We start from the raw sequence: 24,566 nt of genomic DNA, 5'->3' as shown, positions 1-24,566 counted from the left end.
TAATCTTAAATTCTGTTAAACTCGTATTATACTTTCTCTAATTAAATATAGGGTGGTAGGTGTTGGAATCATGCAACTTTATTTATTTCTGAATATCCATGAAATAATTTATAATTTCTAGACCTTTTTTTTTTTCTGTAGTTAATCTTTCAATTAGGAATATTGCTCCTTTATTGGAACATTTTAAATCATGACGAGATATTAAATTAATGCACTTGCTTTCTTTGCTTTATTCAGTTGGAAATGTGAAAAGTAAATAGCGCCATCTATTGGTAAACTACTTTGTGATTCTGATTTTTCTACTTTTGAAGCCAAAACTACAGGACAGTAGTTGGATAATCACCGAGATAGTTACATTGTATGGCATGTGATGCAATGTGGCACAGTTTACACACATTTATAATACAGTTAGATCCACTCTAGACTCTGTAATAACAGTGGCAGGTTGAACTTAAACCTGACACTTCTAGATAGCTTTGTTAGCTCCCTTTTTGGTCAAAGCAATTGAATTCTTACAATATTTAAATAAGAGTTTGACACAGAAAAGAGCAGCCAGCTGACCGTGGACCCTGAACGCCTCACCTTCCACCCTGCAGACCGACGCCTCTTTCCTGAAGATGTCAGACACCACATCCCTCTGCAGGTCAAATGTTGGCTTTAATTTAAGCATCCTTACAACTCTGTCAGCTCCTTATGCTTTCAATTAATTAAAAGTAAAAGTTCGTTTCCTTGAGAAGAGGCGACACCTTGCAGAGCTGGCACGGTGTCTGTTCTGGCTGGCATCATGTGACCGAAACTACACGTTAACTTTGGGCACTGAAAGCAGCACATAAGCATATATCCACGGGAATTACCCTCTTCTTCCTCTTGTCGGCTACGGGAAACGTATTTTTTTATTGACATGCGGAAATGTCACTTTGTCCCGCAGTTTAGCTCCGCCCTTCTCATGGAGCAGACAGTCGGGACACTCGCTGCCACAGGCCGAGGAAAGCGTCGGTCCGGCGGGATGGAATCTCTCACCGTCCCGCTAAATCAGTGCCGACTCAGCTCAGCACTTCAGTATCAGCCCGGACGGGTGACTAACTGTTGCTACATGTGTTTTACTGGAAGCCTGACACTTTGAGCTTTACATAAAAGTATTGAAAGTGTGTGGTAAGTTTTATGGTTTTAAGTTTTGAACCTTTTAAGGTGCATTGTTATGTAGACTAGCTCTAAAAAAAAAAGCCAGTTTCAGACCATTTTCACCTCGAGAATATAAAGATTAAAACATATCAATAACATGAGAAAAGATACTTCAAAGGACTGGAATTATCTACTCCCAAATTAGGTTTATAATGTAATTTCTGCTATTTGTTCAGCATTTGATGACCAACACTGCCCCCTTCTGCTGGGTTTGAAGACTGCACATAATAATGGCTCATGTCCCAGTTTAACTTCTGTGAGGAAATTGAAGCAAAGATAAGATAAAATAAAATAATCCTGTATTAGTCCCGCAGCGGGGAAATTTACAGGATTACAGCAGCATAGAGGATAGTGCAAACAAGAGATATAGTAAAAGAAAAATAAGATAAAAACAAACAAGTATTATAAATAAGCAATAAAAACAGTAAAGAATCCACAATAACTGAAATATTATATATACAGACAGAAAACTATTATAACTATAATTGCACAGAGCTCTGGTTATTACTTTACTTTCTCACAGGGCTCTAAAACAGACCCAACATATTTAGTTAAAAAAAAATGTAATTCATATCCAAAGGTGCCATAGCAGGCCCCAAAAGGCGTTAACTTTGTTTATTAGCTACTTGGCTGATTTCATGTTCTCCGTTTTCCCACAAAAAATCCCAAAAATGGCACACAATTTAAAAGTTGTAATAAATAATGTTTCAAAAATAAATGTAATAACTATTTTGACGTTTATAATTGTTTATGTTGCATTTGTCACTATTATATTTTTTCAATTATATCATTACCTTATTGTGGTAGTTACATTTACATAGATATTCAACAATCCACCAAAAACACCCACAACTGGTGTATTATTTCCAAAGTACATAACTGTAATTCTTCTAATATACAAAGTCTCCTAAATTATTTGTTCCTTGAGGTTAAACACAATTCGAAAAAGTAAATATGAAAATACGAATTCATGCATTCACAAGATGGCATTAGCCGTGCATAGTCATACATTGAAGACTTTATACTTTAGTTAAGTGTACAGTTTCTTCATGATGGTACCCAGTAGACCACATGACACTAATACACTGTGCAATACAATAGTTATAATAGTTTCTGTCTGTTTATATAATATTTACATATAGTATATATAATAGTTACTGTGCATTCTTTACTGTTTTTTTTTTACTGTTTTTTAATTGCTCATTTGCTTATTTATAATACTTATTTATTTTTTTTACTATGTCTCTTGTTTGCACTATCCTCTATGCTGCTGTAATCCTGTAAATGTCCCCTCTGCGGGACTAAAATAAAGGATTATCTTATTTTATCTTATAGTATTCGTATTAGTTTGTTTCTGCACTGTGCTTTTGCTCTGGTTTAAAATAAAATAATCCTTTGTTAGTCCCGCAGTGGGGAAATTTGCAGGATTACAGCAGCATAGGGTAAAGTGCACTCAAGAGACATAGTAAAAGAAAGACAAGATAAAAATAAAATGTAATAAAAACAACTATTATAAATAAGCAATAACAAACAGTAAAATCCACAATAATTGAAATATTATATGTACAGACAGAATAACTATTATAACTATAATTGCACGGTGTATTTGTATTGCACAGGTTTTTAGTGTCATGTTTTTAGTGTCATGTGTCATGTGGTCTGCTGGGAGCAGAGTTGGTTGTGCAACCTGACAGCAGCAGGAAGGAAGGACCTGCGGTACCTCTCCTTCACACACCGGGGGTGAAGCAGCCGGTGGCTGAAGGAGCTGCACAGAGCTGTCAGAGTGTCCTGCATGGGGTGGGAGGTGTTGTTCATCAGGGATGATAGCTTGGCCATCATCCTCCTGTCTCCCACCACCTCCACCGTATCCAGTGGACACCCCAGCACACTGCTGGCCTTCCTGACAAGCTTGTTAAGTCTCTTCCTGTCAGCTGTCGAGATGCTGCTGCTCCAGCAGACCACTGCATAAAAAATGGCTGATGCCACCACAGAGTCGAAAAAGGTCCTCAGGAGTGCTCCCTGCACTCCAAAGGACCTCAGTCTCCTCAGCAGATACAGTCTGCTCTGACCCTTTTTGTAAAGTGCATTTGAATGATTAGTCCAGTCCAGTTTATTGTTCAAGTGAACACCCAGGTACTTATAAGATTTCACAATCTCAATGTCCTGTCCCTGGATGTTCACTGGTTCCGGAGGACAGTGTTTACCCCGGCGGAAGTCCACCACCAGCTCTTTGGTTTTACCAGAGTTGATCTGGAGGCGGTTCCGCCGGCACCATCCTATGAAGTCCTGGTTCAGTTCTCTGTATTCCCTCTCATCACCGGCGGAGATGAGGCCGACGACTGCAGAGTCGTCAGAGAACTTTTGCAGGTGGCAGGTAGCAGAGTTATATTTGAAGTCCGATGTGTATATGGAGAAGAGGAATGGAGCCAGAACGGTTCCTTGTGGGGCCCCCATGCTGCAGGACACCGGATCTGACTCACACTCCCTTATCCTCACATACTGTGGACGGTTGGTGAGGTAGTCCAGGATCCATGCAGTGAGGTGGTGGTCCACCCCGGTCTGCTCCAGCTTGTCCCTCAGAAGCAAAGGCTGGATGGTGTTGAAGGCACTGGAGAAGTCGAAGAACATGACTCTCACAGTGCTTCCAGCCTTTTCCAGGTGAGAAAGGCATCTTTGTAGCAGGTAGATAAGATAATCCTTTATTAGTCCCGCAGCGGGGAAATTTGCATAGATGACAGCGTCATCCACCCCGATGCCAGATTGGTAGGCGAACTGAAGTGGGTCCAAAGATGAGGTCACCAGGGGGCGGAGGTGCACAAGGACCAGCCTCTCCAGGGTCTTCATCAGGTGGGATGTTAATGCCACCGGCCTGAAGCTGCTGAAGTCCTTGGCTTTATGCTCTTAGATGCTTGTTTAAGAAAGGAGATGCACTTATGACTTCTGGTGACTAGTAGTTCTCTTGAACACCTATGTTGAATACACTTATTGTAAGTCGCTTTGGAAAAAAAAAGCGTCTGCTAAATGACTGTAATGTAAAAATGTAATGTAATCTTATAAAAAAAAAAAAAAAAAATCTTATTGACACTTGGGTGTCTCGCTTTCGTGGATGAGTGAGCATCTTTAGCATATAGACAATCTTTGTCTGCCCGAGTATGACCGAAAATACACGAGGGATGCCGAACGTTTTTATGACGTCACAGTTCGCCCGCCTCCTTCCCCCTCCCGCCCGCCGCTCTCAGCTCTCTCCTTCCCTTTCTCCTCCTGCTCCCCCCCCCCCTAACCCAGCTCCACTACCAGGCAGGAGTCCCCGGCAGCACACAGCACACAGCACGGCACGGCACGGCACGCAATAACACTTGACAGCTGCGACTGACTCACAACCAGAGGGGGGAAAAGATGGAGCACAGAGACAGCGACTTCAACATACTGTTAGCCACCGACTCGTACAAGGTAACGTAACCAGAACGCGTGGTGGTTTCACGCGGGATTCATAAAAGTCAAGGTGGTTTCATCATCAGTCCCAAGGCCATCAAGCCGCTCTCTGTGGCCGGTGTCCGTCGGTTCGCAGCAGGCCGAAAGGGAGGAGGAGGAGGAGGAGGAGGAGAGGAGGGTTAGCGTTAGGGTACCACACTCCAAAAGCATCCCCCTTGGAGCGAACGCTGTCCTCTCGCCGTTCCATTCTAAATTCTAAATTCTATGTAGCGTTCCATAGCGGCTACTCAAGCTAGCTGTGTTAGCTAGCTTGAGTAGCTCACAGGGAGCGCAAAGGGATTGATATATATATATATGTGTGTGTATATATATATATGTATATATAAAGCTAATATTAGCAAATAGCTAGCTAAGTGCTGTGTGAATAGCGCAATGGACACAGTCTCATTCAAGAGGGGTGTAATGTTAGCCAGCAGGAAGCTAACCTCAAAAAAGTGTTGCTCTTTTCAGGAAATCAAAACCGAAAGTCAAAGAGAGTGACTGAGGGGTTATGTGGCTTCTGTGACAGGGAGGTTGGCTGAGTCCGAAGTCTATTCAACGAGACAACCAGGTGCCCTTTCAGACGATATTTAACATAGTTGACTGCAGGCTTTTAAAGCAGCAATGGCTAATATAACAGTGAAGGTGCAATAAGGCCGACTGCTAACTAACAATGAGAGCCGCAGAAATGTACTATCGCACGTAGTGGAGTGGTGTCCGGGACTGTGGCCAGGCCAGTTGTCATGTGACAGTGTCCAGCGATGGTGTTGATGGGACAGAAGGGCAAAAAACTACAGAAAGGAAAGGGGAAGGGGGGGGAGTTAAGGACACCAGCAGAGGTTGGGTTTGAAGGACAAAGTGCAAGCAACAAACAAAGATTTAAAACTGAAAGGTTCAGATTGAGATCACATCCCTGCACAAATGAAGAATGAACTTTTAAATATAGTCTGATGTATATAACAAAATGTACCCGTCATTCCAGCCGTAGGGACGCCAAGCGTGCACTACGGCTGGACTGATGGGTACGTTTATGAATGTAAAGCCCCCATTAAAACATTGTCATTTATGAACCAACATGCTTGGTTATTACAATAAGTGGTCTAATCATTGTGCATGTCCTCAAAGGTCTAGAGTTCAAAGCACCTGGCACTTCTTCTGTTGTGCTCATAAACAGCACATTCATTACTACGGATGGTTGTATTAACAAAGTTCACTGTTATTTGTTTATATACCAAAACATGTCTAGTGTACAGAAATATTTCTGTTTATTTTTTACTGCTTTTAAAGCTCTTCCTGGGTTACAGTTAGAGTAATGCTTTCTTTTCTATAATATATCTCTCTAAAAGTGATGAACAAGTATATTTTTAATGAACCTGTAATGCTCTCTTTTTTTTTTTTTGATTCTCTGCCAGGCTCTGAGAGTTTGCGATGTTTTGTTCAGAGGTCTTTTCACTAGGTTTATCATTTTTAGAAAAGGTTATTTTATTATATAATGGAGCTTATTTGACTTTCCACTAAGATCTTCTTTACAAGGATGTAGCTCTTTCATAGAGGAAAGTCTTCAGTGCGGGTGAATAGTGTTGCAATTAGAATCCTCATAAATATTTTTGTTTCCTAGACTCCCAGGTTAATTACTTGGTTTCCAAGGTCGGTTTCTATCTTGGAAATGACTCATTTCCGTTTCATTTTCATAATTGTTATATATATTCTTAGCTTATCTCCATTGTGTAAATAATTTCAAGGCTGCTGATTAATCTTGAGAAGTTGCGAAGGGAAGTAGCTTAGAAAAAGGGCCTTAACCGTTAACTCCTTCTGGAGGTGTCACAGTCTCAATCTTACTACCAAAAGCAATTTTAAAGAACAATGATTTATCAAAACACATTATTTTTTTTCTTTATAAAAATTGGTTTTTATTACCCCTCAATGGCTTTCATAGTGCTTCAGGAAAGACACATCTCCCAAAATACTCTTTTATGAGCGGTAACAGATGCACGCTGCATTTGGTCTCCCTAGATACCAGGTATGTGTGTCCAATCTAAAGCAGGACATTGCTGAAAAAACCTGTGTATCTGGTCGTGTCAAGGTAATTAAAGTCTGAAGAGAAGCAGATAAAATCAATCATTTAGGGCCAGCTGTCTGAGTACCTGAGTTCTCATAGTGTGCTATATAAATAACACCTGTGTCCACCTTGTATTTGGGTGTGGCTTGCGTCTCTAAAAGTGAATAATGGTTTACAGTATGTTGTCTGTGCATGACTTTGCAATACCAATTGTAGAGAGAGAAAAGGTATCGGCAGCAAAGAAGCCGACTGACTCTCAGACCAACCGCGGGCATACACTTTTGTTCACAGGACATGAAAACAAGTTTCACCCGAATGCCTTTTGTTTTGTTTTGACTGTTTTGGATTGAAAAGAGAAGCTCAGACCCAAAGCCAAGCTCGCCTATTGTCTTGAAACACACATACACATGCGGAGAGTTTATTGTCCATGTGAAGATTTGACCGCACAAAAGGGCGAGAGGAGGCGCACAGTGCAGTATATCATTGTTCATGCATCGCTGTTAATCAAAAACAGCAGCACAAGTTTGTTTGTATATGACCGCATTTATGTAACGTGACATTTGTATGGCTCTTAAATCCCGAGAGAATCGCAGTGAGTGAGTAGGCCGGGTTCTAGGATTTTGTGGGAAAAAACGTTTTCATAGAGCTGAATGGCCACAGTGAGGGTTAAAACCTGTGACATTTAGGTAATGGGATGGTCCCGTTAGGCATTATTCCACACTAACAGCTTCTGCGTGCTTCTGATGATGTTTGGGTTTGGAGACACAGCACCTGAGGAAAAAATCCTTTTGGTGGTCAGATTAGGAAAATTGTATTTCCAAAAATGTCATTCTTCAAACAGGTGCCTCCATTGCTATCTAATGTTCAAGACACAGCAGTTAATCCTACAAGGGTAACGGAGAATTCATTTTCATGTTTTAAAATAACAGTTTGTGCGTCAGAAAATGACTTTCTATACTTGTACATGCTGCATGTGTCTATATTTCAGTCGATATAATTTAGTCATTTGAGCGATGATGCATTCTTCATTACATCATCACCATATAGTTCAGACAGAGAATCAGATCGTTAATGTAAGAGCTTTTCAGTGTTCTAGAGTTACAACTAACAATGATATTGTTATTGATTAAGCTGCTGATTATTTCCTGATTAATCGTTTTGTCCATAAAATGCCTGAAAATTGTGACAAATCCTTGTTACAGTTTACCACTACCCAATATGGCGTCTTCAAATTTCTTGTTTTCTCTGACCAGCAGTCCAAAGATATTCAGCTGATCATCAGTAAAGAAAATAATCAGATCCTCGAGTTTAAGAGGCTGGAACCGGCAAATGTTTGGCATTTTTGCTCTAAAATATACCATGGCAATTATTCACTTGTCACAATGTAGTTGCAGAATAATTTTCTCTAAATTAACTTATCCTTGCAGCTTTAAAGTTGTGAAGGCAGCAGTTTCCAATATAATAGTATTTCAGAGCGTATTTTCCTCTGGAAATGGAAATGACAAAAAACTGAAAAAGTTGCGGATCGTAAAAGCTTAAAGATGCCAAAAAGGAGCCGAAGGGGACTACAGAAATAGAGTTTGGCACTAAAAACTCCTTTCAGACTGCACATAGTCATTTTACCCCTTTTGATAATATCATTTATTACGATTTATGCAACTTTAATGGCTGCTCTTGATTTGCCATTGCCAATTTGTCACGCTTTAAATAAGCCATATCTCTTTTAAATATAAACTCGCAAATCACAGAGGCTGCATAGTCTGTATGATTTATAATGTATAGGTTTTCATTTTTATTACAAATCATTACACTACTATATTGGATAACAGGTGAATAACAGCATTAGTTAATACACAAGTAGGTCTGTCTAGTGTCTGTGTGTTGCAAACTAGACTGTTACATGTTTCGTGATTGTAAGAAAAAACCCAGTTTGTGTATATACACTGGCATGTGGACCAGTGAGTGTGTACACACACACGTGGCCAGGCCCAGTGTCATGTTGTGTGTCTTGACTCTATTTTGAGTCCTCCAAAGCCCAGAGGAAAGGACAGAGACAGGGGTCAAAGAAACTGAGTAGGTCATTGACATTTATGTCCACTCCTCTTCACGCACTGTGAGGAGCGAGGAGCTGCTTTGTCGTCGTCCCCCCCCCCCCCCCCCTTTCATGCATAATTCCTAAACTTTATGTATTTACAACGGTGAGAAAGTGTTTCCCAAGGTTGTGGTCAAAGGAAGGACAAGCCCATGATGACCTTCTTTTTTTTTTTTACTCACACAATAGTATTCCCTGAATGCAACTGCAAAACCTGCAGTGTTTTACCATTTGATATTCAGTGAGTGCAGATTATTACAAGGCGAGATTGAACCCTTGACCTCTCTGGACTCCTTTGGTTTGTATATGTGTTGCCATTAAAGGTTTTAATCTACATTTTGTCTTGGTATTAAAAGCAGAGCAGCCTGAAAGCAAATATCAGATTACAAACTGACTGAGTGAGCTTGTAGCTGTTACCATCATCTTGTCAACTTTGAACATTTATTTGTTGAAGTTTTCTCCTCAAAAAGCCCCAGTGTGATCTGTGGAACTCCCTCATTTGGGATTTAATTGATTAATTAATCATTTCTTTTTCCTTTCTGGAGGCGTTCGCATTATATATGGTTGTAGTTCCTCTGTAACAGTTTATTCTTTGTGTGGGTGTGTATGTGTGTGAATCATGCCTGGACACGTCTTGCGCAGTACTCCGTTACACAAATGAGATTTTAACTGTGGGTGTTTAAGTTATCAGTCAGTTAACCGTTGATCAGAAGATCACCGGAAACTCACGCAGCACTTAAAGTGTTATTTTTCTGAATAATATAGATTAATATAGAGCGTGTGTATGTGTGGGGAAAACTCTCGCCCCGATTGTGACATCGTAGCGCTGTATCATTTGGTCTAACACAATAGATTGATTGACGGGTCTTTTGTGGAACCGGAATGTTTGCTCTAATCACCACATTGGCAGTGCTCCGTAATCTTTGAGTTGTGACCCCTGAAAAGAGTCTGTAGGCAGTGAGCTTCTGAACGCAACACTCCTCCATTCCCAAGCATTAACAATTTGATTTGCTTGATTGTGTTGCATTTGCGTCCAAAAACTGAGCGTGTGATCAGACTTGTAGACTCAATTTGCAATCAACAGTTCTCCATGTTATCTAGCAGTTTTGTTTTAGCAGAAGAAGACTCTGCCATCTTAAAAGTGTTTCAGTGTTTATATAAAGGATTTCGTCAGTTCCTTGGAAAAGCTGGTCAATCCAGTATTCTACACTATAGAATGTGACATTTCTAAAACTACTGTTAAGCAATGCCAAGATATCACAAGACCTGACTCAAACCTACATATTAGTCCAGGGACTAACTTAATCTTGCACAACACAACAAGGGATTGCAGTTACACTGTGTGTGTGTGTGTGTGTGTGTGTGTGTGTGTGTGTGTGTGTGTGTGTGTGTGTGTGTGTGTGTGTGTGTGTGTGTGTGTGTGTGTGTGTGTGTGTGTGTGTGTGTGTGTGTGTGTGTGTGTGTGAGTGTGTGAGAGAGTGTTCCCATAACTTGGTGTAATATTAGTACATCATGAATGATACATGCATTTTTAAGTCTCCTGACCAGCAAATTAATTCGGCTTATGGTTCGCAGAGAGCTCATTTTCTTTTATTACCTCCAAGTGAAGAACAGTTCTGTACTCGTAAAAATGTGAGCTCGCTTACGATGGTGCTCACAGTTGTGTACGTTGTCTGTTGTTTGGGTTTCGGGGCAGAAAAGTATTGGCTTCCTGCTGGCACTTTTAACACAACTGGTCTGAGGCGTAGACATTTAAAAGAGGGTCTTGATAAATCCTCACACGGCATCATAAACTGTGTGTGTGTGGGTGGGTCCCATGTTGTTCTACTAGTATTATCCTGAATCAGTTTATTTTAAATGGCCATGCTAACATGTCTCATCACGTCTGCTCTGTCCCTGCAGGTAACACATTACAAACAGTACCCCCCCAACACGAGTAAAGTGTACTCCTACTTCGAGTGCCGTGAGAAGAGGACCGATCCCACCAAAAGCAGAAAAGTCAAATATGACAAGACCGTGTTCTACGGCCTGCAGTACATCCTCCACAAATACCTAAAAGGTAAGTCCTCACTTTGAATTTACTGCTGCTCAAATGGCCCAATAAAAGTTCCCCTTCAGCACGACACTGAAGTGCCCACCTCCCAAACCAATAGGAGCTTCAACCGCTGCCAGGCTGAATGACTGTGCCTTTTGAAGCCACCGCCTCTTTTAACCAGTTCTTCCTGTTTGTGTTGATATAAATGTTTTTCCAGTCAATTTAACTGATTTAAAATAAGGGTAACATAACCCAGGAAGTCAGCTATGCACATAGTGCTTTCCCCAACATTCTGTGGGAGCTGCCCAGTACACCATTCTAACCTGTTGTCCTGTTTTCAGACGGCACTCATACCAAAAGCTTTTTTTGTGATGCATTATTGGTCCCCGTTGGAGCATTTTATGTCTTTGCTCGCCCCTCCTTCAGGACAAGGTCATAGTAGTGCAGGTTCTTCATGCCTGGAGCCGGCTGAAGGATCACTGCATCGCTTAAGGAGGCTTCAGCAGGGCAGGTGCTTCTAATTGTGACGAGCAGCACCAGTCCTTTTTACCCCCTTAAAAAAACTAAGAAGGTTACAATGTGCTTCACGTTGATTAGACTGTGCAGAGAATAACACAAAGCCAGCAGGTTAAGAAGAAAGAAAAAAAAAAAAAAAAAAGTAAGAGAGAAAAGACTGAAATGAGGCAAAGTATAATGCATTCAATTTTATTTATTTTTTATGCTCCAATTAACTCAAGTTTGTAAAGGTGAATGTTTAAGTTGGCCAGTGCGATCCCGAGGGGGCATGAGAGAGAGCAAGAGAGACCGGGAGAGAAGGAGTCGAAAGAAAGAAAAGAATGCATCTCCTCCTCCCGTCCCTTAAGAGGATTTCATGGTGCGGCAGCAGAGGTGCGGGGGAGACAGGGAGAAAAGAGAGGGAGAGAGGAGACAAAAGCACAGCTGCTCTTTCACCGTACGAGGGAGGAAGACCAGCTGTCTGCGCAGAGCCTCTGTCGGCGCTCAATGATTAGCCCGACTATTAGGGATGCATCCTTGGTTCTACAGCTTATGAAACCATAAGTGTGCATCATGGGTCTTCTAGACCGGGTCATGGAGTGAATTCTAATCTCTCTCACTACTTTCGTGGAGGGAGAGGTGCAGCAGGAAAACGTGAATGCAATTTTTTATTGGATAAAGGAAGAGTTGGTGAACTCACCGTATTGGGTTTAGAAAGAAAGTTCACTTTTATATTAAAGGGACACACTCTTTCACACATTCTCCAAAATGGAAAGTACTTTTATGGGAAAACAAAAGAACTGGTCTTGCACTTAGAATACAGGTAGTGATGCCTTTCAGCGAGCAGTGTTATTGCGATTTTGGAAACAGGGTTTTAAATGTAAACACGATAACGATAAACAAATGAAGTAAAAGGAATAGTTTAGGATTTTGGAAAATTGACTTTCAAGCAAATGAAGTTGAATGTGAAAATGTATATCACTTTTATACCAGTATGGCAAATCTGAAGTTGGAGCTAGCAGCCAGTTAGCTTAGCTTAGCACAAAGACTGAAAACAGGGGGAAACTGCTAGCTTGGCTCTTTCCAAAGGTAACATAATCAGCCAACAGACAGCTTTAAAGCTCGCAGATTAACGCAGTTTATCGTTGTTTGTTTTAAATCACACGAAAACTAAAGTGTAAAAACAATTAGCACTTGCAACCTGAGGCTTTAAAGGAGGTCATGTGCTGCACAACTTCTTCACTAGAAGCAGTGACTTCATGTGCTCCTTTATTTCCTTTCCCTTCCTCCTCTCCAGGAAAGGTAGTGACCCCGGAGAAGATCCAGGAGGCGACGGAGGTTTACAGAGAACACTTCCAGGATGATGTTTTCAACGTGAAAGGGTGGAATTACATTTTGGAGGTAAGAGACTGACGAAAGTGCCCTGAAAAAACTTCAACTTGATACTTGCATATTGGTGAGAAGATTCCTTGAGGGTTACAGAGACGATTTTCAGAGAATGTGTTTATTGAGGAAGAAGCTGGAAGGAGGTATAGAGGTGAATATAATCACAGGTGCAAGAACATGCAAAGAGATGCACATGAGACATTCTGAAGGTGATGTCTCTATTATTAGAGAGGCTGGCGGTCTGTCTCTACATGTACAGACACGCTCAGGACATGCAATGTGTCCTCATTAAACACAAATACTCTTAATAGCTTCTGATAAGTCATAACGGTCACACATTCTGCAGTAGCAAAGTCTTTTAAAAACATTTTCTTGATGTGTAATGAAAGGCTTGCATTCTACAATAAGAAACATCTGAAACCACGTTTGGTGCTGTGGTTTTCAATGGGAGGAGTGAACGGCTTATCTAGTAAAAGTCGTGAGATAAAAGCCAGTTTCAGGAACGACAAATGAATCACGGGAAATGTCCAGTTTCCTAGAAAACGTGCACACAACAGTTCTGGTTATTGAGAGGTTCTGTTTCAGCACCTTGGAGAGAGCACAGGGCTCTCAACTGACAAAGTACTTTCTCAAGTGAAGAGAAGTGTTAATAAACTCTCCTTTCTACTCAGTTTGCCCTGGGCCATCTCTTACTACATTACTGAATTACTCATGTTAATTTGATCATCTACTGTATAATCTACACACACAAAACCCACATCTAGCATACAAATGTTGTAAACTGTTGCCTGTGGTATGTATTACTGTATAGACTGTGATCTGCTACTCTTTGATCCAGTTTTGCCCCTTTTTGTTTTTAAAGTGTGAAAGGCAACACTTATTTCCCTCAGACCAGTTATGAACTGCAGGAATTCTGTACGTGTATATATTTAGCAAAATATCTCTGCCATTTGAAGGTCCAATCCCACCAGAAAGTGTGTCCCTCTCCAGATGTGTGTCAGTCCATGGATAAACCATGGATAAAAAGCTGCCACGGTGTAAACCTGATACACCGTATTTGTGTTTGTGTGTGTGTGTGCTTTCAGAAATACAATGGACACCTGCCTATTGAAATCAAGGCAGTGCCAGAGGGGAGTGTCATTCCTCGAGGCAATGTTCTGTTCACCGTGGAGAGCACAGACCCCGAATGCTACTGGCTCACCAACTGGGTGGAGGTAGGTTTGTTTTGTTTATCCTCTGGGCCCAGAATGGATGGTGGGTCAATTCCTGTGGCTAACTAACTGGTTGCATTGTGGCAAATGCTTTTCGAGCTGGACCCACACTGGGGCCTCAGCTGCTTCACATTTGATCTTCAGCTCTGGATTAGCTTTGTAAAGTTGAAAGCATTTGAAAATGTCTCACCCGTATGCCTTCCCAACGCTTTAGATTTAAATGTGCTACTTGTATTGCTATGAAAGCTTCTTTGCTAGGCACATGAGTAAGATTTAATGGCTAGCTTTATTCGATTATTGATTACCAAATATATTAGAAACATTTACACCCTTTTTATTTCAGTGGAGAGTTAACAGTTTTCTAAAAAGCCATTAACTTTTTTTTTAGCTTGGCAGCACTCCGAACTACGCCTCTTATCTCTCCCTAAATCTCTCAGAATTACAGCCCTGTCATGGCTTATTGCTTAATCACTGCTCAGAGAAGTGCTGTAAGTGCAGTAAAGTCATTTATACAGGGTGGCTGAGAAGAACAAGAGCAGAGAGACGGGTACTAGAATAATGCTTGTTTGGTGTTTTTGTAGTCAATTAAATAATTTAAGTCCCAAATCAACCTGACCAATGTTCTGTTCCCCGAGGCGTCACGGCGTGTGCAGAATTTGTATCAACTTGTCGCATTTTAATTTACTTTTAAATGTCAGAGAGATTTCACCTGGGAAGGATTTAGTTTCAAGCCATCTGTCTTTTTTTATTTTTTTTATACATACAGTGGCTGCTTTGGTGCAATTAATAGCATGACTGGTATTCAAGCACCCGGTCCTGGTTTGTCTTTTCTTTTTTTTTTCTTTTTTTTTACGAGGAATTAATTTTCTCGTTTAATCCTCGCCAGGAAAGCAAATAAGCATTTTTCTTGAAAAGACAAACTATTCCTTTAATCATCTTGTTCATACTGTGGGTGCGGTAGAGTTATCAGCTGTCACCAGTGAACATAAGCGCCTGTGATTATCTGCTGTGTCAAAACAGACAAATGCAACAGTTTGTGTTTTTTGTGGAAAATGAAAAATGACAGTGGAAGTTTCTACCTCAGCCTCCTCGGTGCTGCATTTATTACGTTTAGCTAATGCGCTGTGCGAGTCCTCCCCGAGATGAGGGAGATCTCATGAACTTAATGCTGCATGAACAGACGGTCCTCAATGACTCGGCAGAACTAAATTCATTTACCATGAGCAATGTCTTCACTCTGTCTCTCCTTCCCGCTAACTGCTCTCTTTTACTGCAGCTCTTTCTGAGTCTTCTTCACCACGTCGGCCCCTTTCATAAATACGGTGTTTGACCTCTGCCACAACTGAATAATGCAGCAATTTCCCAGAAGATTATTAAACAGAAACAAGACGCTGTCTTCGTTTTGATCCGTTGATGCAAAAAAAAAAAAAGCTTTTCACATATATATCTTGCAGACACATTTCTAAGTAATTACAAATTTGTCTTTGGGAATAAAATGGTTTGTCTCTTTTTTCTCACTAGAGCATCTCAGCAGGTTTTTCAAGTCAAGCATTTCCTGAATGTTGACTCAAGTTTGGATCCATAACTTGATACACATACACTCGACTATAATGACAGATACACCAATGAAAGGGAGCAGTGCTTGGACTTAGGTCACCCACAGCCAGGAGCACAGTCACAGCACATATACACACACACACGCACGCACGCACACACACACACACACACACACACACTGTCCTGATAAATTTGGATACATCACCCCCCCCTATCTCCTTCCTTATCTCCCTCCATTTTGTTCTGGGACATTGACCGAGAAGTAATGTCAACGGATGTGTGTGTGTTTGTGTGTGCACACATGCCTCCTGAGTGTTGTGTTTACCGTACTGCTGCCCCATTTTACCATTAGAGACACACACACACACACACACACACACACACACACACACACACACACACACACACACACACACACACACACTGATCACTTAGTGTATTTTTCGAAATGTTACACTCATCTTTGTTATGAAAGTAATTCACTTAGGGGAAAGCACAGTTAAATGTGTTATAGTTCCATGATTATTTTATATTCCTGAAAAAGAATCTTCAGAAATATTAGAGCAAATAACTATTTATATGATGTCATATAGATTCCTCATGTAAAGGTCATCATGCATAGAAGGCAGACGGCACACAACCGTGCGTGCGTGCGTGTGTGTGTGTGACGTTGGCCTTGCTTCGGCAGTCACATGAGTCCATATTATGGTTTAGATTACCATTAGTTTGAGGAGGCATGTGATCGCTGAGGGTTATCGGGTGAAAACAAACACTGCATGCATAGTATTAGCAGGAAAAGTCGAGGGGGGGGTGACTGTACATCCGGGTGATTTAAATGCTTTTTCATGCCTGCTCTCTGGTTTAACACATGTACGTAGCTCTTATTCCCATTATACACAGTTCCATATAAGTCATGAAATGTTGCAAACACTGTATGTAATGGCATAATAGTATCACTATACCAGATTTAGTTAGGATGGCATGGTTGTGATAGAACATATAATCTACACGGAAATTATTTATTTTTTGTCGTCACTGCTCTGACAGGCACACACACAAACGTACACGTACACACGTACTGTCCACTTATGATGGTAGAAAGTGTGTGTTCGTGAAATTTCCCAGGTGGCAGTGGGTACAGCTAAGCCACTTGTTTTGACAGTGAAATCTGCGACTCTGGTCCGGAGTTGACATGAAGCATCGAGGAATGTATTTTTCCCGAAGCTTGTCTTGTGTGAATGATTAGCCCCCTTTTGATCCCTCTGAGCCTGTTGGTTTTGGGTTTTGATACCAGTTGAATACTGGGAAAGCAGGAGTATTGGATCAACCATTCATTGGTCGGTTTAGTGCAAAAGAAAACCCCACATTGGCGGCAACCTTTGCTGTTTTTGTTTGACTTCGACTCAGTGTTCACGTCGAAATTCTTGTTTAAACAGGCTTTGAAAACAAGGTACACATGGGAAATTAGATGAAATTAACCGTTGCAGTGAAATGTGGTGACACCCTGAAATTCAAATACCTCTTTCTTCCCATCCGTCAGACCATTCTAGTTCAGACCTGGTACCCCATCACTGTGGCTACCAACTCCAGGGAGCAGAAGAAGATCCTCGCCAAGTACCTCTTGGAGACCTCTGGGAACTTGGAGGGACTAGCATACAAACTACATGACTTCGGCTACAGGGGCGTCTCCTCACAAGAGGTATAATTATAAATCCAATACAGTAGATATTGTTGAGGTGAAGCCGTATGCTTACTTTTACAACGGTGGAAAGCCTCCCTTTTTACAAACTGAACGCTAAACTTGAAAGTGAATTCCCAACATTGGAAACAGTAGTTTGACAAAACGGTCCCAAGTCTTGGTCCACTTACTCGCTTTCTCCGGACCTTTCCACCACATCACACAGCGCGCTACGAATGGAAAAAAAGCTAGTAAGCGGACCCGGAGTTGTTATTGTTTTGTCAAACATTCAACGCTTTTAGGCAGAAATAATGTGTAAAATAAAAAAAAAATCTTTACCCTGTTATTTCTCTAAACACCACCCCCCTCCTTTTTTGCAGACTGCAGGCATCGGGGCCTCCGCCCATCTGGTCAACTTCAAGGGCACAGACACGGTTGCCGGCATCGGAGTCATTAAGAAGTATTACGGCACCAAGGACCCTGTGCCAGGCTTCTCAGTGCCTGCTGCAGAGCACAGGTAGACACACACACACACACACACACACACAGACTTTTCATTTCATGTTGCTTACTGAAGCTTTGCCTCTGCTTAGAGACAGGATGTTTCTCAGGTTAGTCTGAATTCCTAAGCAAAAGAGTGTTTCCTGGCTTTTCCACTGTGACGGAGGGCAGTAGTTCACCGCTCACTTAAATGTATTACACCAGCAGTATAAAATCTTCAAAAAGTCATTATGATTATCAACACTCCTTTTAAGGGACATGTACGGTTCTTTTATGCAGAACATTTAGCCTCTGGGGGTTGCTAAGTTCCTGTGAACACTGCCAATGATCAGCATAAGTCACGTACTCGCATATTCCCAGAAAGCACAAGGGTACAATAGGCACGTCTCAGCTCTATTCATCCCTGGTGAGATAGGCCACATTTTGACTAAGAGCCAGGTCTAGGAGCAAGAGCTAAATTGATTTTCAAATTAGAAAAACTTTCCAATAACAGTGGGGTTATCTGCCAAAGCTGTTGATGGAAATTTATCAGCCTGACGAAAAAAAGTTCTCATCCTTTGGCTGAGTTTGGCGTTAATTCGCTTCCCCGATTAGAGTTTGATCAGCCTCACACTAATTATCTGCTTCATCTATCTCAGTTTGTTAACGGGGCTGTGATTGGCTGGACGTGAGGGTTTTGATTGGCTGCTGCCCTGACGCACATGCTTCTCGCATGTCTCTGGTGTTGTTTTATGGCTCTGATCCATTAATACTGCGTACGCACACACACACACACACACACACACTTTCTCTCTCTCGCTCCCATGCACACGGTCGCTTCTTCCTTGCCACCAGGGTAGTTACTGCCGCTCCTGTGCACCCTTCTTCCTCGCACCAGTGCATTTTGGGATAGTGGCAGAAGTTGCCATGGTAACCATTATGTAATGGCCCCCCTCTTAAAGTCGGTTTGGTTTCTACCTCAGAGGGAGGAGTCGCAGTAGAATTCCACTTTGATATGTTTTGATGCGGACGGAAAGGGACGGGCGGATGTTTTAGAGCCGAGGTGTCACCTTCAAAGCTTTTTTTCGTGACAAACTTTGATTAACCTTCAGTGTTTTCCTGTAAACTCTCAATGTAACAGAAATGCCCTGTGAAAATATTTAAGTGTAAAGAAATGTTCATTAGAAAAAAATATACTAGTTTCAGAGACAAGTAATAGTCAGGTCTGCACTGAATCACAGGTACAAGTCTGTTTGTGTCAAATAATAATCCAACATATCCTTTTTTAGTTTTTTTAAATCTTGACAGAATGCCATGTAGCTGAGGTTTACAAAAATGTTTAAGATGGAAGATGGGGCTACTTAAGAAAACATGAAACTGATTTTCAGGACCCTCTGTTTAAATTTCACATATCTTATAACCTAAGCACATAATAACAATTATATTAAAATAATTTGAGTGACTGAGTTTTTTTCTTTTTTTGTTTGTGTGAATATGTCCTTGCCGTTTTTTAAATAATTCTTCTGGTATCCAAGGTAGCAATACAATTATGGCCCAGGTCTGGTTTTATCTAAGACTGAAACTTGGAGTGCACTGCCCTCGTCTGGAGGATCTGTGCTACTAGCATTTGAAGAAAAAGCCCTTTGACTCTTTAGTGGTTCTACTCTTTGTTTTTACCTTTAATGTGTTTCTCCTACTCCTAAATATATATTTTGCTTCTAAACATATCTAAACTTCTTGCACAGTTTTTTCCTCACTCACTATATTTCCTGTATTTTGAATGCATGATGGGGAGTTGTCTCCATCCACTTATTTCATTTTTTTTCTTCCTGTAAAGGCACTCTAGACACTCAATGATCACAATATCAGCAATTGTCTGTGACATTATATTTTTGATTTGATCAACTAAATGAAAAAAGATAAATGACTGTAGGACAAAGAATAACGATTTATCTGCTGTTCTCTCTGCAGTACTATCACAGCGTGGGGGAAGGACCACGAGAAAGATGCCTTTGAGCACATCATCAAGCAGTTTCCCAACGTGCCAGTATCCATCGTCAGCGACAGCTACGACATCTACAACGCCTGTGAGAAGATCTGGGGAGAAGACCTCCGGTCGCTGATCGAGGCGCGCAGTGCAGACGCCCCGCTGGTTGTCCGGCCAGACTCAGGAAACCCGCTTGATACGGTCTTGAAGGTGTGTTCACGTGGACAGCTCGTCTTCCTACTAGAACCTTCAGACGCGCCTGTACACTAACATCCCCGTCTCTGTGCCACCTTCCTCTCTTATTTTCTACTTGTGTCAGGTTTTGGAGATCCTGGGTAAGAAGTTTATTCCAGTGGAGAACTCCAAAGGTTTTAAGGTTCTCCCTCCCTACATCAGAGTCATACAAGGAGACGGAGTTGATATCAACACACTGCAAGAGGTAGAGACACATATGACTCATTGATGCAATGCACCAGGAAAACAATGGGTTGTAATCCTTTGCATAATGTTACTACATGTGCTTTTTCCACAGATAGTGGAGGGGATGAAGCAGCACAGGTGGTCCATTGAGAACATTTCTTTCGGGTCCGGAGGGGCTCTTCTGCAGAAACTGACCAGAGATCTTCTCAACTGCTCCTTCAAATGTAGCTATGTGGTCACTAACGGACTGGGGGTGAGTGCTGATACATTTAAATGTAGTTATTGCGTTTCATTGACCATTTTGTAACCGTTTTTTATAATTAAACGTCGAGTAACAGAACTATATACAAGTTCTTGAACGCGACAAGAGTCCGCAGATGACAAATAATACAAATATTTTCACTTAATGTTTGCCTTTTTAAACTAACAAGAAAAAAAAGAGTTGGGTTTCAGTGTCGTTCTCCCTTATAATGAGACTTTTCTTGAAAGTATTTTTTTCTGTTTGGCGGGGAAAAGGTGAATGTGTTCAAGGACCCAGTGGCAGACCCCAACAAGAGGTCAAAGAAAGGTCGCCTGTCTCTGCACCGGACGCAAAGTGGCGACTTTGTCACCCTGGAGGAGGGCAAGGGCGACCTGGAGGAGTATGGCGTGGTGAGTTCAATACCTGCAGCAGCACACAGACACTTTTCTGCATTTAAAATGGTTTCAAGTCAAACACAAAGAAATACATTTTGCCAACACTGCTTTTTCTCCCACCTTCACATCTTCTGTTTCCCCCCCTCTTTGGTTTTTTTTTTCTCTCCTCCCCCTCCCTTGTCCCCTCCCTTTCTGTATCCCTGCTTCTTGTTTTTCTATTCACACTCCAGGATCTGCTGCACACCGTCTTTCTTAACGGGAAGATTGTGAAGACGTACACATTTGACGAAGTCAGAGACAATGCTAAGCTCATTGAGAGTGAGCTTTAAGTAGTGCTGCAGTGAGCGCAGCACTACTAAACCCCCACCTCCCACCCTAACCTCCCAAAACCCAAAACAAACCCCCTTCCCACCACCCTTCACCTTTTTGGCCTCCAATGCCCCACCCCCAGAAAAGGGAGATGGCGTGCACTGCTAATAGAGCCCACTCCCAAAGCTTAAGAACCCCCCCCCCAAAAAAAAAACGTTCCTTTAAAAACCCGAGACTCCCCTAAATTCATGGATCTTCAACCTCAAATTCCAAATTGCAGTTGTTGGATCTCCAACAAGGTGGGGGGGGGGGGATTTTGAAACTCACACAGCACTGATGAAAGGCGAACACCCTACAAGTGTGAGGAGGGGGGAGAGAAAATGTGTGAGAGGTCGAGTAAGCGAGTGAAATGGCTAGCATGTAGTGGGATAGAAGTTGCAAATATGATGATAAACTGTGCGTTCACTCCCATGTGCCACCGCTCCAAATAGAACTTCGGCATGCTGCACTGACGGGCTAGACATATTGTAATGTAAGAATGCGATCGGCAACGTGTCTGCAGACTTTTTCCAATGCCGACGCAGAAGCACAATAAGACGATTGTGAATGAGCTGCTGGAGGCTGGCTGCATGCGGAGTGAACCCACGGTGAGTCAAAGTGAGAAAGATGACGACAGAGAAAAGATGAAGCCACACCCACACCACTGACCGCGCCCCGTGTATTGTGTATAGAACTGTTTAAAAAAAAAACTAAAAAAAAAGAGAATAATACATTTCTGAATCTACTTAGCTTTGTCTCTTATGTGAAGGATGAAAATGATGATCATGGTAATATAACGCTGCACCGATAACGTCGACTTATAGGAGCCGATATGATGCTTCTATTTGGAAACAGAGGATCCTGAACACTTAAGATGGAAATTATGGAGGATGAAGGAAATTATTATCCCCAATGTTCTGGCTTTTAATCAGAGGTTAGGGCCCAAATTATAAAAAGGCCAACATCTAAGTACTTTATGATTATTTTGTACTGTTACTCTGCCAAATAAAATATTATGAGTGCATCTCTGAAGGTATATTAATGGTCATCGACTTGTCATTATGTTGGCCACAGAGCATTCACATCATGAAGGTCCAATCATACCACAAAGTCTGGTCACGTGGTCTGGTCGAAGTCTGGTCCCATTCTTCAAGTTATTAGTTTTTAATGTATTTTTGATTTTCAGATAGGTTTGTTACGTGTTAGGTAATGTGTATTGCTCCAGCATTTGTTAAAATAATGAATGAGGGGGAAAAAAATTCAATTTTCCATCAACGATTTGAGAGTTATCAAAGCCCTTATCTTTACAAAGTTCCAAAAGTTTCTGATTGGGTCTTCACGATGGCGAATGCTCTGGAAACCAGTCAATGCTGTACAAGACCAAGAGTTGATGTAATAAAAAAAAAAAGAGAAGAATACATCACCCACATTATTTTAACTGGAATGAAGATGATTTAACTGTGTTTAGGAAAGATTCTGTGGCTCCTGAAATGTATGTTAAATGTTGGTTCTGCTGTATGTGTGCTTGGATCTGTGTTGTTTGTTTGTTTGTTTGTGTGTGCGTGTGCAGAGATTTTTTCTTCCTTAAAAGGATTGTGTAGTATTCCTTTATGCAAATATACTTGTTGATAGGTGGAATAGAGAACACTTCCTTTTACTTTACTGGCCTTTGATTCTGAAAGGTGACACAGAGTTGTGACAAACATGAGGCGATACAGTAGTGAGTGATTTTTAAAAAAAGCAACCAAGAGGTGGGCAAAATTGAGATTCGGGATCAGGAATCACTTTCTGACAGCAGAGTACCATCCATGCTCTGGCATAGTTGCTGATCAGCAAAACGTTGCCCTCGGTATCACTGCCTTAACTCGTGAAAAGCAGCTTTGTTTCTAGAAAAGTCTAAATGTGCCCAGTGATGTTCGATTTTATTGCCCGGGTATAAACGGGAACTTGCTGATAATACCTTTTTGGAGTTGATTATCTTCCAATGAGAGCGTCTCAGTGGAGTGTCACTCCTGTTTGACGGTTTGTTTAGTCACATTGCTGAGTTTGCCCTTTCAGATTTGGGGGATTATTCTGTTGCAGAGCTATGAGGGATTTAAGAGTTGCTGGGAGCCGGTGACATCACAGGAAACCGATTGTTTAAACCAGAAACTAAATATTTGACATATTTTTTTTGTCAGACTGCAAAGTTGGCCGTGTCCCTCTGACCTATCTAAATTCGAATGTGTCTCCATTTCTGGTTTATGACTGAATATCTGTTAAATTAACAAAAGTTTGTGTGTTTAGTGCTAATTAGCAAATGCTAGCATGCTAACATGCTAAAGTAAGATGAAGAACACTGTAAATCGCATACCTGCTGAACAACAGCATTGTTATTGTGAGCACGTTAGCATGCTAACGTTAGCATGTAGCTCAGAGCATAGTCTCACAGAGCTGCTAGCATAACTGTCGAGTGTCTTGCTGAAACCTTTAAAAAAAAAACCTCCAGTTTAATAGTTTATTCACTGCCTGCACACTCCTTTCAGACATTCGGCCTCTTCACCTTCAAAGCTTCACATATTCTAACCTTGAAGGATGCTACCAGAGTGTGCTAAGTGTTTGCCCCAGGGCCGTCAGACCCTGTGGGGAGACTTTATTCACTCCCCCCCCCCATGGACACTGACCTTGAAGATACCTGTGATCTCACTGACCCCCATTACTCTCCTCTGGCCCAGACCAACATGCTCGAACACAGACAAGCTGGTAAACAACACAGCTAGTCGTGTGCTAAAACAGTTTTTTTTTTTTTTCCCTACATTTAATTTTTTTGTTCAACTGTCATCATTTGTCAAATAATTTGTTATTCAATTCTAAAGTAACCACACAACTATACAGTTCTTTTATTTCCAATTATAGGGTGCATTTTTAGTGAAACTCTTGATTTTACTATTTTGATACTGTCTCGGCTCTTACCTCAGAGAAAATATTATTTTGTATGACAAAGGAGAAAAAAAAGAAAGCCAGAAATATTGCAGTAAATATCCTTATTTACGAACAATGTGTCCATACTGCCTTCTCACTTGTACATACAAGGACTAGTTTGAATGGAAGCAGCGAGGCAGGTTAGGAAGACGACCACAGTAGATAATAATGTTATTATTTTTGTCAAAACAACCATTTTTTTTTGTACAAACAGAAGTATATCCAAACCTGCTTGACTGAACTGGCAGTGTGACTGTCAAGCTTTTAGCTTCTGTTTGTGTGTGTGTGTGTACCTGTGTGTGAATGTCTTGTTTGTTAAGAATGAAAAAACTGTTTGTGAATACTTATTATTATTTTTTTCCTTTATGTTCTACGCGTATGTATATGTTGGTTGTCCCAAATTCTCTCCCAACACAACTGATATTTTAAACATAACTTGCTATATTGTCAACATTACATCGATTAAAGATGCCACCCTGTCAATTTGGAATGGTTGATTTATTTTGTATATTGGGTTGAATTTAAATATTATTTCACTTGTTTAGTATTTCCGTCTTCAGTTCAGTCC

At 41.2% G+C, this 24,566-nt stretch overlaps 2 protein-coding genes across 2 annotated transcripts in view; one reads left to right on the top strand and one right to left on the bottom strand.

Moving 5' to 3' along the window:
* Positions 1-870, bottom strand: part of gsap (gamma-secretase activating protein) — a 28,422-nt gene extending 27,552 nt beyond the window's left edge. The window contains exon 1 of the mRNA XM_054624232.1: positions 583-870. Within this exon, the coding sequence (XP_054480207.1) occupies positions 583-670 (88 nt within the window). The 5' untranslated portion in view covers positions 671-870. The remainder of the gene's footprint in view (positions 1-582) is intronic.
* Positions 871-4,467: 3,597 nt separating this feature from the next.
* Positions 4,468-24,488, top strand: nampt1 (nicotinamide phosphoribosyltransferase 1). Its single transcript, XM_054624231.1, has 11 exons — positions 4,468-4,632; positions 10,707-10,863; positions 12,632-12,735; positions 13,806-13,934; positions 17,029-17,187; positions 17,547-17,683; positions 19,618-19,843; positions 19,953-20,072; positions 20,166-20,306; positions 20,570-20,704; positions 20,920-24,488. The coding sequence occupies exons 1-11, from the start codon at positions 4,579-4,581 to the stop codon at positions 21,016-21,018; spliced, it is 1,461 nt and encodes a 486-aa protein (XP_054480206.1). The 5' UTR covers positions 4,468-4,578; the 3' UTR covers positions 21,019-24,488.
* The last annotated feature ends 78 nt before the right edge of the window (positions 24,489-24,566 follow it).

This window comes from Anoplopoma fimbria, chromosome 23 (assembly GCF_027596085.1).
Source record: "Anoplopoma fimbria isolate UVic2021 breed Golden Eagle Sablefish chromosome 23, Afim_UVic_2022, whole genome shotgun sequence".
In the NCBI taxonomy this organism is placed as follows: domain Eukaryota; kingdom Metazoa; phylum Chordata; class Actinopteri; order Perciformes; family Anoplopomatidae; genus Anoplopoma; species Anoplopoma fimbria.
The sequence above is the reverse complement of the archived record's forward strand: the minus strand, read 5'-3'. Positions and strand labels throughout refer to the sequence as shown.

Excerpts from the sequence above, each read along its gene's own strand:
- nampt1 (XM_054624231.1), top strand. The coding sequence starts at position 4,579 with ATGGAGCACAGAGACAGCGACTTCAACATACTGTTAGCCACCGACTCG. Across the intron at positions 12,736-13,805 it reads GGTGGAATTACATTTTGGAG|AAATACAATGGACACCTGCC; the intron begins GTAAGAGACTGA and ends GTGTGCTTTCAG. Across the intron at positions 20,705-20,919 it reads ACCTGGAGGAGTATGGCGTG|GATCTGCTGCACACCGTCTT; the intron begins GTGAGTTCAATA and ends TTCACACTCCAG.